We start from the raw sequence: 12,294 nt of genomic DNA on the forward strand, positions 1-12,294 counted from the left end.
AGCTTCTCATTAACCAGCACCCCCGAGTCCTTCTACACGAGGCTACTCTCAATCACATTGTCCCCCAGCCTGTACTGAAAACACATATTGCCCTGACCCAGGTGTAGGACCTTGCACTTGGCCTCGTTGAATCTCATGAGGTTCACACGGGCCCACTTCTCCAACTGCACCACCCAGCTTGGTCTCATCTGCAAACTTTCTGAAGGTGCACTTGATCTCACTGTTTATATCACCGACGAAAATATTAAACAGCACTGGTCCCAGTATGGACCCCTGAGAGACACCACTTGTCATGGATCTCCATCTGGACTTTGAGCCATTGACCCCTACTCTCTAAATAACAACCTCCAACCAGTTTCTTATCCACCAACAGTCCATCAAATCCAAATCTCTCCAATTTAGAGAGAAGGATGTTGTGGGGGGCCACGTCAAAGGCTTTACAGAAGTCCAGACAGATCACATCCTTTCCTGTGTCTACTGATGTGGTCACCCCATCAGGGAAAGCTACTAGGTTGGTCAGGCAGGACTTGCTCTTGGTGAAGTCACGCTTGCCATCTCAGATCATCTCCCTGTCCTCCATGTGTTTTACCACAGCTCCTAGGAGGATCTGTTCCACGATCTTCCCAGGCACAGAGGTGAGGCTGACAGGTTTGTAGTTCCCAGGGGCACCTTTTCTACCCTTTTTAGAAATGGGCACAATGTTGATCTTCTTCCAGTCACCAGGACTTCTCCTCACTGCCATGACTTTTCAAATATCATGGAGAGTGGCTTGGCAACCACACCTGCCCATTCCCTCATGACTCTGGGATGCATCTCATCAGGGTTCCATAGACTTATAAATTTTCAGGTTCCTCAGGTGGTCACAAACCTGGTCTTCCCCTACAGTGGGAGGGGGTTTACTCCCCTGGTCCCCATCTTGTTGCCCATTGACCCAGGAGGGATGAGGAGAGTGGTTGTCAGCGAAGACTGAGGCAAAAAAATTCTTGAGAACCTCAGCCTTCTCCTCGTCAGCTGATATGAGGTCACCATTTTTGTTCATCAGTGGGAGTACACTTTGTTTAACCTTCCTTTTCTGGCTGACAGACCTGTAGAAGCCCTTCTTGCTATTCTTTTCTTCCCTTGCCAAGTTCAGCTCCAGCTGTGTCTTGGCCTTCCTGACCTCATCCCTACAAAACTGGACAGTGTCCCCATACACTTCCCAGGTTCCCTGTCCCTGCTTCCACTGCCTGTGAAGTTCCCTCTTGCTTTTCAGGTTGACCCGCAAGTCTCGTCTCAGCCACAGTGGTCTCTCCCCTTCCCTGCATGATTTCATATATTGGGGACTGAGTTCTCTTGCACTTTATGGAAAGCATCCTTAAATATTTGCCAGCTCTGTTCTGCTCTCTTCTCCCTGAGGACCGTTTCCCAGGAGATCCTACTGACTAACTCCTTAAAGAGCTTGAAGTTTGCTTTCCTAAAATTTAGGGTCCTGACTATACTCCTCGCTTGTCCCATATCCCTCAGAATCTTGAACTCCACCAATATGTGACCGCTGCAGCCCAGGCGGCCCCCAGCCTTGACCTCACTGGTGAGCTCACTTGCACTGGTGACCATGAGGTCTAGTATTGCATCCCCTCGGGTAGGAGTGTCTGTTACATGGGTTAAGAGTCTGGGAGTCACAGAATGGTTGAGGCTGGAAGGGACCTCTGGAGATCACCTGGTCCAATCCCTTAGCTCAAGCAGGGCTATCTAGAGTCAGCTGATCCAGAACATGTCCAGACAGCTCTCCAAGAATAGAGACACTCTACAACATCTCTGGGCAACCCATTCCAGAGCTCAGTCACTATAACAGTGAATAAAGTTTTTCCCTCTGTTTGGAGGGAAGCTCATGTGTTTCAGCTTATGTATATTAGCTCCTGTTCTGTCATTGGACACCACTAAAATTCTGACTCAGTCTTCTCTATAACCTCCTTTCTGATACTGGTAAACAATTGATGAGATCCATCCCCTCCTCCACCCTGCCCCTACTCTTTTTCCAAAACTAACAGTCACAGCGTTCTCAACTTCTCCTTGCTGCTGAAATGCTCTAGAACCTTAGTAATCCTTCACTGAATACACTTTGGTAGCCTCATCTCTCTCTTGTACTGTGAAGCCCAGAAGTGGGCACAGCACTCCAGGTTGTGGCCTCCCCAGTGCTGAGCAGAGGGGAAGAACTGCCTGCACTGACTGGCTGACAACACTTTGCCTGCCACAACCCGCCACACCATTAGCCTTCTTTGCCACAAGAGCATGTTGCTGGCACGTGTTCAACCTGGTGGCCGCCATGAAACCAGAGCTCTTTCTGCAAAGCTGCTCTCCAGACAGTTGGCTCCCAGCACGTCCTGGTGCGTGGGGTTATGCCTCCCCAGAGGCCAGGAGTTTGCACTTTGACTTGTTGAACTTCACGAGGTCCTGTCAGCCTGGCAAGGTCCCTCTGGATGGCAGCATAACCCAATGGTGTTCTCAGATGTTTCTCACAGCTCTGCATCACCTGCAGATTTGTTGAGGATGCACTCTGCTCCATCATCCAGACCATTAATGAAGACGCTGAACAGAACAGGAGCCAGTATGGAACCCTGGGCTACACAGCTAGTTACTGACCTCCAACTAAACTGTGTGCTACCAGTCACCACCCTCTGGGCCTGGTTGTTTAGCCACTTTTCCGTCTGCCTTCCTGTCTGCTCATCCAACTTTACATGAGGAAACATTTGTTAACTGAGAGAGTGGTCAAACCCTAGAAAAGGCTACCTGGGAGAAGTGGTCAATGCCCCAAGACTGTCAGTATTTAAGAGGCATTTGGACCATGCCCTTAGCAACATTATTTAACTTGGTCAGCCCTGAACTTGTCAGACAGTTGGACTTGATGATCGCAGCTGGTGCTGCTGGTGCAGCACTTCCAAGTGAAGTATTCTGGTGTATGCGGACTATTACTCCTGGATGAAGCATAGTATTTCTTGCTACGCTTTACCTTTTGTTCTGTTCTGCTGTATTTGTTAATGCATACCTGTATGTCAGTCAGCACCAATGCTAATAAGTGAAAAATAGCACATCTCTGCAGACCAGCGAAAAGTATCTGCCCATACCAAAATCCATGGCCATTCAAATTTATTGTTGATTATTCTCTGCTGAAAGCATTGACTAATCTAATTGAGACTGTACTTAATCATCACATGTTTAGGTAATGCGTCAAAACCTAAGTTTTACCTTGAAGATATTTATCATGCAGCATTCTTCTTTATTCCATCAGCACAAGTAGAGTAGTAAAGATAACTTATGTAGAATATGCTTAAACCTACAGAAATGCTTTCCTACCTCCAGGCATAATCTGACCAACATCCTGCACAGTTAACACTGACAACTTCTCTTCTGTATCCACTCTTATCACGCCGAAACTCAGACAATTCATAGATAACACTGCTTTTCCTGGAGGAGGCCCACCCAATTCTGGAGGTCTGAAAAACAGTCAAATCAGAGACAATCAAGAGACTAATAACAACACAATCATCAAAAACACTGTCCAAGTCTCAGCATTGTTAAGGTGAAGAGAAATAATTGCTTCTCATTTTAAACAAATGAGAGTCCAAGGCTGGTAGTATATTTTAACTAGATGAAAAAAGAGCTAGAACAAAATATCGCATAGATTCCTCCAACTCTAAAATGTTACAGAGAGGATTTAGTCCTATTATGAGTCAAGAAAAAGCATTCAAAGGCTACAATTTCTAAACACCAGGAAAAATTACGAAGTGTTTGGAGGGCTTGACACTTCTTACTCTGAGATGAACTGGTTGAGTATTTTGTGTAACTGTTCAACTTTCAGGATGGAAGAGAGCAAAAGATTCCAGATTCCGTGGTAAAAACAGTTCTTTAAGTGCATTTTTTTTAATTAGGAGATGTCAGTTCTTCCACCAGAGAAAGTACTATCCAAAACCTCAAACTTTTTTGTTTCAAGTTTTCTTGAAGCTGATTTTCCAAAAAGCACATTTTGATCAAAATTGCTGTCAGAAAATTCTAGCATATTCCATTCATGCATCTATTCATAATGAAAGCATTTCCTTTTTTCAGAGCATCCCTTGCTATCTCCAGAAACCCAGTGGTATTTTTCAAACTAGTTACAAATATTTTCCATTTCTTTAGCCCCCCGTTTATGAGCACATAAGCAATTACTTGAAGATTCGGTATCAATCTTGACATTAAGGGGCATTTTATAAAGGTTCTCCAGGAACATCAGCGAGGATGAGACCTCACTCTCCCCCACAAAAAGATAAAAAAAAAATCACCTTATGGCTGAGTACCTTCAGAAAATATTAAACTACTTAAAGCAAGCAAACAAAATCACCCATCCATCCTTCTGTGAACGAGATAGCTGTGAGCATCAGACTTCCTCTGTCTAAGTCTCCGAGCATCCTTATGTAATTGTCTCTTCTGACTACTGTTTTAACACCAGATATAATTCAATAGTCAAGAAATGTTTCAGTTCACTTCTCAGAAAAAAAGAATTACCTGCGAATAGCAACAGTTAGTGCCTCTGAAGAACTAGCACAGGGACAGATTACTTCTGGTCTCAAACCTCTGGATTGAAATACATTCAAGAATGCATCACAGGAAGATATTGACCCTAAAAAGAACAATCGCACAATTGGAAACATTTTGCCAAGGGCAGGAAAACTTTAGCTGCTGGATTTCAAAGTTCATGCTTACTCTCAGCTCAGCTATACAAACTTGGTTGCATCTGTGCACAAATCCAACATACTTTCAAACTGTCTAAAAGACATTCCAGCGTATTATTAGATGTCAGATTTGGAAGAAAATCTCCCATTGGTTAACAATTAACTGAATGGAATTCACAGCTGCATACTCTCTCTGGCAGCACCCCACAACACTTAATGTCATGGAAAGTCCTTCAGTGATCAGAGTACTTCCTCAATGAGAGTAATCATTTATCGGCTTCCTATACAGCACCGACATGAGTGTTTCCTTAGAGGTCACAGAACCAAAGCATTCAGAAATTAACATCAAATGCTTCTGACACATCTTCACTTCAGTTCAGAACTCTACTCCTTTATCAGTCAGCCCAAAATGCAACAGGATACCTCATCACCTACAGCTTTATATTTACAGTTGTGGAATCGCAGCACATAACGTAGACCAGGAAATTTCACTGATTATACTACATCCTAGGTATAAATTCACATCAATTTATAGACGAGTATGGCACTGATAAAAAGCTGAAGTTAAAGAAGTGAGTTTACACAGCTAAATGTAGCAAGAAGTGCTAACAGCAATGAAAAAGCAGTGGCATCATTAGTGTAAAACTAGTATATTACTAGAGCATGAACTGTCTGACTTTCTAAGCATCAGATCTGAAACAGAAATCACAACAAATACAATGTTAGTGAGACAATTTCAGATTTCATCTTCCATCATCACGAGTTGATGACCTGTCATCACGCAACTCCAAGGAATGTGAAATACTACTGATTTTCTGGTGTACAAGAACAACAAAATTAAGCAACTAAGCCATACTTTTGCCTATTACAAAAAAACCCCTTCCAGCTCCTTTCTGAGTTTGTTGCAAACCACCACATGATTCACAGAAAAAGGCAGGAACCTATCACATACTCTAGTTAACAGTTGTCATGGTTTGAGTTAAGGCTGTGACTGTTCCCATTTTTATGTCCTTGCACACGGCTGAGACAAGCCCTAGTGGCACGTACAGAATCAGACAAACAGCTCAAAGATTGCATATCTCATGCAATACATGAGCAACTACTTTGAAACTGGCATGATTCACTTGAAATTTTGAAAGCTTCTTTCAAATTACATTATCAACTATTCTTTATCTAAAGAATAAATTTTTCAGAAGGTTTTCTAGGAAAGTTTCGCTCCATGTCCTTGGCAAAGAAATACTGGTGCTGTCTCTGTATTGCTGAAGACAAACTATGGCCAGTACTGCTGAGCTCCTACAGTGCAGACTCAGAGTTCACTGATTTACAGTGTGCTTCAGTTCACTTCAGACTGACACTCAGAAAATGCAGCCATACTCACATGGATTAGCTCCATCTGCCACTATCAACATTCGCAGAGAGCTCAGACTGACATCTCTCTGATCCCTTTGAGCCAAAAGTGACCAGTGCATATCACGTGACTTTACTACTGCTACACGGGCTGAAAATAAAAAAATAATTATAGTGTATGTGCAGAACAAAATAAAGAAAAACTATAAAACTATATTATGAAAAAAATTACAAACATAGAAAACAAATACAAGTGCCAAATATTTACCAAGGTTGACATGTGTATACTCGATGTCTCCAGGTGGACTTGATTACAGAATTTAAATGTTTACTACAAATTCAAATGCTAAGACGAGAAACAGTTTCTTTAAAGGTCTATCAGAAGAAGCCATCAACAGCACTCATCAATGAATCTATCTATACATACAACACTGAAATGGAGCACCCAGTTGCTAAAGCTGTGGCAAAGAAAGTCAGCTGGATAAAACAGCAGTGCAGACATGTCAGCTAGAGTAGACATGTGGAAGGATGGCTCGACGACCGAGGACATGATTTGATAGCAATGAACAATCCAGGGTTAACACTTGTGACTAGGCCTGGCGTTCCTCCTTAAAACTGACCTTGGTATGTTGATAAAAGAAGTGCATAACAAAAGCACGGAACTCAGCACCCTAAAACGTCAAGACCATTGTACCAGCCCCCTTCTCGTGCTTAACATCTTTTAACCAATCTTGTAACTACTTAAGGCGCATGGACAGCACAGTAGGACCAATTGTAAGTTGTTTTATTAGCTCATGCTCTGCTAGAATAAGTATATAAGGAGTGTTGTGTTTATGAATAAAGGAGAACGACTATACTCACTCACATTGAGATTTCATTGTTACTCGGGGTCCGCCTCCCACTCCCACATAGACATTTTATAGAAAAAAATGAATTTAATTTTTTAAAAAATAATCCAAAAAGAGACGGGTTAAGTAAAAGTATTTTAAGGTTACCTTTGTATGAGCAGACTTTCTGTATCCAGGAAAGTGGATTAACTTTCATTAATGCATAAGGTATACTAATGACATGCATCCTGTTCATAACACTCTAAGAGAAAAATATTAAAAAATAAACTTTCAAGTGGCTCAAAGAAGACACAGCATGCAACAACACTTAATAAAAAATCATCACGGGTACAGCACAACTCTTACATTTAACTGCTAGTGGAAACTACATAAAAACATAAGCTACACTTGTGCAGTCACTGAAAAAGTAGCACTTTCTTTTGAAAAATATAAATACAGATATATAAACAGTTTTAGAGAGTTTGGCCTCATTCTGAAACCAACACTCTACCCTAAGAGTATTGCAACTTGCTGCAATTTTTTTTTCAAATACTCACCGTTAATACTCCATGCCAAAGTCCAGCATCTCTTTTGAAATCCAAGACATTTGTTAGTGTTTCAGCTGAAAGTGAAGGAAAAACTATCAGACTTCAGAAACATATGAATAAAAATATTTACGAACTCAAAATATTTGCTAAAGTAATCTGAAACTTCCAACACCACTAAGAAATCAAAGCTATGTTGCCATGTCTTCTTGTCTATAACAAACAGGCTGATCGTCCTATTTTACTTAAACCAATAATCTTTAAATTATTATTAGAGACTAGATTATTACAAGGTATTTAAAACCCTGTTTTCATTATAATATCACTTCCATGTGTTTGTTAAATTTGCCAATGAACTATGTACAGGGAAACCTTAGTTTTGATGCAGACTTTTTTCAGCTGAACTGAAAAAGTTCACATATATTTGAAGGAATTAAATTTAGAGAGTATTACCAAGGCTGTACTAAATTTTCTTCAGTGTTTTCTCTGAGAAACATGATTTTAAAAATATATTCAAAGATTTAACCTGAGAGATATCACATTGATCAGGTAGAACTTGCTTATCACTGATGTAGGATGGCTTCATGCAAAAGAAATTGGTTTTGGGGTACGTATGATTCTTTTTAAGTATTCAGAATATAGATAGCTATTTGCCAATAGAAAAAATACTTTGGTAAATCGATCACATATCCATTCATTCTCTGGGTGACTGAGAGCACCAGCTGCTCTGATACAGGTGCGTAGTGCCACATATGAGCCTCAATAAAGAAAACTAAAATCTTCCATACTTGCAATTATTTTAACCTTCAGGAAAAGTGACTTGCATAGAACTGGATTTGCTGGAGAAAGCCGCCAGCAGTTTCACAGGATCTTATGACAGACTCGACATGATCCTCACAGAGAAGCTGATGAAGTATGGGCTAGATGAGCAGACAGGAAGGCGGATGTAAAAGTGGCTGAACAACCAGGCCCAGAGGGTGGTGACTGGTAGCACACAGTTTAGTTGGAGGTCAGTAACTAGCTGTGTAGCCCAGGGTTCCATACTGGCTCCTGTTCTGTTCAGCATCTTCATTAATGGTCTGGATGATGGAGCAGAGTGCATCCTCAACAAATCTGCAGGTGATGCAGAGCTGTGAGAAACATCTGAGAACACCATTGGGTTATGCTGCCATCCAGAGGGACCTTGCCAGGCTGACAGGACCTCGTGAAGTTCAACAAGTCAAAGTGCAAACTCCTGGCCTCTGGGGAAGCATAACCCCACGCACCAGGACGTGCTGGGAGCCAACTGTCTGGAGAGCAGCTTTGCAGAAAGAGCTCTGGTTTCATGGCGGCCACCAGGCTGAACACGTGCCAGCAACATGCTCTTGTGGCAAAGAAGGCTAATGGTGTGGTGGGTTGTGGCAGGCAAAGTGTTGTCAGCCAGTCAGTGCAGGCAGTTCTTCCCCTCTGCTCAGCACTGGGGAGGCCACAACCTGGAGTGCTGTGCCCACTTCTGGGCTTCACAGTACAAGAGAGAAATGGAGGTAGTGAAGTGAGTTCAGTGATGGGCCACAAGGATGACTGCGGACTGGAGCAACTAGAAACACTGAATGCAGGTGTGACCACGCACTGGCACAAGCTGCCCAGGAAGGTTGACACAGATACTGAAAAGCTCCCGTTGGTAACTGGTAGATACTGAAATACTGGTAGATACTGAAAAGCTGCCGTGGCTAACTGGCTCTAGGTTGCCCTACCTGAGCCTGAACTAGATGACTTCCACTGTCCCTTTCCAATCTCAACCATTCCCTAAGTCTGCATGTCCCAAGTCCCATTAGCACACACTACCTTATTATGGCATAAGAACTAGTCAAAGTGTGAGATCCAGCAAACAGATTGCAAGGGAAAAGGTTTTGGTTAATGGTAGCATGGATTAACTCTATGCACATTGGCAAAACCAGGTGCAGTTCTTGGTTATTCATTGAGAGAGTAACTGTAAACAAGATCTCTCACTTTATCTAAATTCCTATGGATATGTTCTTCTGTAGGACATGGTTATCTAAGATCCTTTCCTTTTTGAAAACACTAACTGCTGTGGCCAAATTTGTGAAGCTTCAAGAAGCTATGAACAAAACAGGAAGCAAAGCTTTGTACTGGATATGGTCTATACAGAAACTCATGACAGCATTTCCAGCATGAGGCAACAGAAATTTGAAAAATGAACATACAAGAGGAAAAGAGAATTCATTACCCACTGTGAAGATCTGACTAGCAACATTACTCCACATATGTCTGAAAATTAAGATGTGCAGATCCCTCTGATCCGTAAGTGGTTGCCATCATCCTTGCAGGATTAAGCAATCATTGTACAATCCTCTAAACTTCAAGCTAGGTGCACCTGCCTCCCTCCCAGCACAGTTCTTGTAGTTGGCAGCTGTGATGGAGTGTCTTAAAATGAAAATGGGAAAGAGTCCTCTTTGATGATAACTAACGAGTAGATACCTGACCGTGAAAACCTGTTTTACTCTAAAATACTACTTGTGTGGTCTTCAAAGCACTACTTGCATAAACCAATTGCCCAGTGCAATAGAGGACAGCTAGCAACTGTCATCAATTTGCTTATGCCCTCAAATGCACTATCTAGATCCACAGATCTAGTTCAAGTAACTAAGCCAGATGACTTGCACAAGGACTTGCACTTTGTGATCTAGGCAGGCAGGGCCATCAAAGGTGCAACAACACTAGGGCCAAGCAAGTTGGGGTGCTTTTTAAGATGGTAAAGTCTCAAACTTTCTTGATTAAGCCTGTCTTTCAGAGGTGAAGTGTCACACTAGTTTGCACAGTTAGATCAGCTACAGCTAGAGCTGGCAGCATCCAGCATACTTCAAAGAGATCCAAGCTACCTAAATGTTCTGTAGAAACAATCTAAGAAAGCTCCCTTTAATTTCTGCTGGGAGGGCTTCTCTAACTGTGCACATGGGCATCTCAAATGGGCCCCCTTATGACTCAAAGCGTCTGGAGCATTCAAAAAGCATTAGAGAGGGCAAAAGACACTGGTAGCAAAGCTCTTTTCAAGAGGACGAAAAATAAGTATAGCTTTTACCATTGACTGAAAAATCAAAATGCTTCAATAAAATCAATACGGATCTTAGGTTAAAAAAAATCTAATGCACATTAACTGAGATTTCACAAGTGGCTTCTGACTTTCCTTCATGTATCACATTGATCATAGATGAGGAAGTTTGTCTTTCCCTTTGCAACTAAAGCTACAAAGTTCTTTTTAAACAGTAAACAAGATTTTGCAACATAAATTGTCTGACTATTAAAAGATATCAGTATCACTTTAAAATTTTACCTATCTAACTTACCTTCTGAGTAACCACATGCCTGAGTTAATGCATGACAATGTGCTAGCATGGAAGCATGAGATACAGTAATGCCCACTGTGCTGCCCTCTTTACTTGTTTTGTACTGCAAAAGACAAAATTTATACAAGCATTAGTTTAACAACAAAATTTTTTTAAAATAAAAAGGCTAGCATAAAAGATGCATTTATGTTCAGAGAATACACTAATATCATACGAAATCTGACTGTTTCTCCACCCCAATTAAAGAAATTGTCCCAGAGATCCAAAAATGCCAGTTATCCCCAATCCTTTATCTCATTCAGCACAACTACTCAAATGAGTTTGCCTGGCAACTTCAAGGGAAACATTCCACACTTAAAAATACTATAGTAATCTCTTTTATTGCATCAAGAGATTAAAGGAAGAAAACGTGCTGTGTCACAAACTATGATAGACATAAGTTAGGCATATTATACTGGATCACCTCAATATAAGCAATCTCAGCACTGGCATCCCGTACTTGAGGATGCCAGTCCTTAGCTGGTTTTGCAAGATGCTTCCCATCAATCACAAACCAAATGAGACGAGGCCAGCCTTCAAAGAAAAAGAAACATTACTGTCATTACAGTTCCAAAAATCAAGTTTCTTCCCCACTATTCAGGGAAAAAAGAGACAAGCAAAAGCTGTTGCATCATCCCCCTGACAGGAAGAAGCAGCATTAAGTACTGTCTTGACAACAAAGGTAGTTCTTCTTTCTATGTAAGCTAGAAGCATGTAAGCAAAGTCAAAGATTGTTATTTAATAGTAGCAGTGGATATACCCATTCTTTATCCTATAAAGAAATAAGTAGCTTAAAGACATACCTTTAAATGTAACTACCTCACCAGTCTGAGCTTTAGGAAGGCCTTTTTGACAGGCATCAGTGGTTAAAGCTAGTGTTACTCCACAGCTGCCCAAAAGAAATCCAATCTGCTGGCTGCCAGCATCCTACAGAAAAAACATGTTATAGCAAACTTACAAATAATGAGGCTTTTATACAGTTCACTGTAACTTTTCCCTGTTTAGAAAATATTAAGCCAATTCATATCACAGGAAAAAAAAATTACCTGCCTGTACAACCTTTTATGGAAGACAAAAGACTGAAGTCTATGCTCAAAAAGCTTGGTTTTGCTTAGTGTCAACTAAGTTATATTTGGCAGTAGATCTGGCAAGCAATGGTAGAAAAGTAGTGTCAAAAGTAGTGGTTGTACATCCCTCTCCAACCCAACAGGGACGTTTTGTAAGTTCTGGTACAACAGAGAGCTGGTATGATGCTGTTTCTGAGTCCTGAAGAGCAGAGCCTGTAGCTTTTCTGCTCTTATTTCACACCTTCCCTAATAATCTCAATGTGTGTGGGATTGTCCTGATATTTCCAGTCACCATGGTGTCTATACCTGCCTGTGCTCTCCTTAATCAGCACGAGAGCTGAAGACAGCATTTCTGTGTTATATTTTAAGAAATACTTTCACACAACTTTTAAAATTTAATGAATTAAAATAATTTCTGCAGTTATATATCCTAAAACAGT

The 12,294-nt window shown here is 41.3% G+C and overlaps 1 protein-coding gene across 5 annotated transcripts in view; it reads right to left on the reverse strand.

The window, feature by feature from the left end:
* Nucleotides 1-12,294, reverse strand: part of DIP2A (disco interacting protein 2 homolog A) — a 119,544-nt gene that overhangs the window by 38,369 nt on the left and 68,881 nt on the right. For all 5 annotated transcript variants that reach the window (XR_011337724.1, XM_069860818.1, XM_069860816.1 and 2 more), the window contains 8 exons: nt 11,591-11,714; nt 11,212-11,321; nt 10,749-10,851; nt 7,417-7,481; nt 7,028-7,121; nt 6,064-6,183; nt 4,519-4,633; nt 3,331-3,470 (listed from right to left, as the gene is read on the reverse strand). Coding sequence is in view for 4 of the 5 variants with exons in the window: in XM_069860818.1 (XP_069716919.1) it covers nt 3,331-3,470; nt 4,519-4,633; nt 6,064-6,183; nt 7,028-7,121; nt 7,417-7,481; nt 10,749-10,851; nt 11,212-11,321; nt 11,591-11,714 (871 nt within the window). In the remaining variant the exon portion in view is untranslated. The remainder of the gene's footprint in view (nt 1-3,330; nt 3,471-4,518; nt 4,634-6,063; nt 6,184-7,027; nt 7,122-7,416; nt 7,482-10,748; nt 10,852-11,211; nt 11,322-11,590; nt 11,715-12,294) is intronic.

The sequence above is a fragment of the Phaenicophaeus curvirostris genome, chromosome 7 (assembly GCF_032191515.1).
Source record: "Phaenicophaeus curvirostris isolate KB17595 chromosome 7, BPBGC_Pcur_1.0, whole genome shotgun sequence".
In the NCBI taxonomy this organism is placed as follows: domain Eukaryota; kingdom Metazoa; phylum Chordata; class Aves; order Cuculiformes; family Cuculidae; genus Phaenicophaeus; species Phaenicophaeus curvirostris.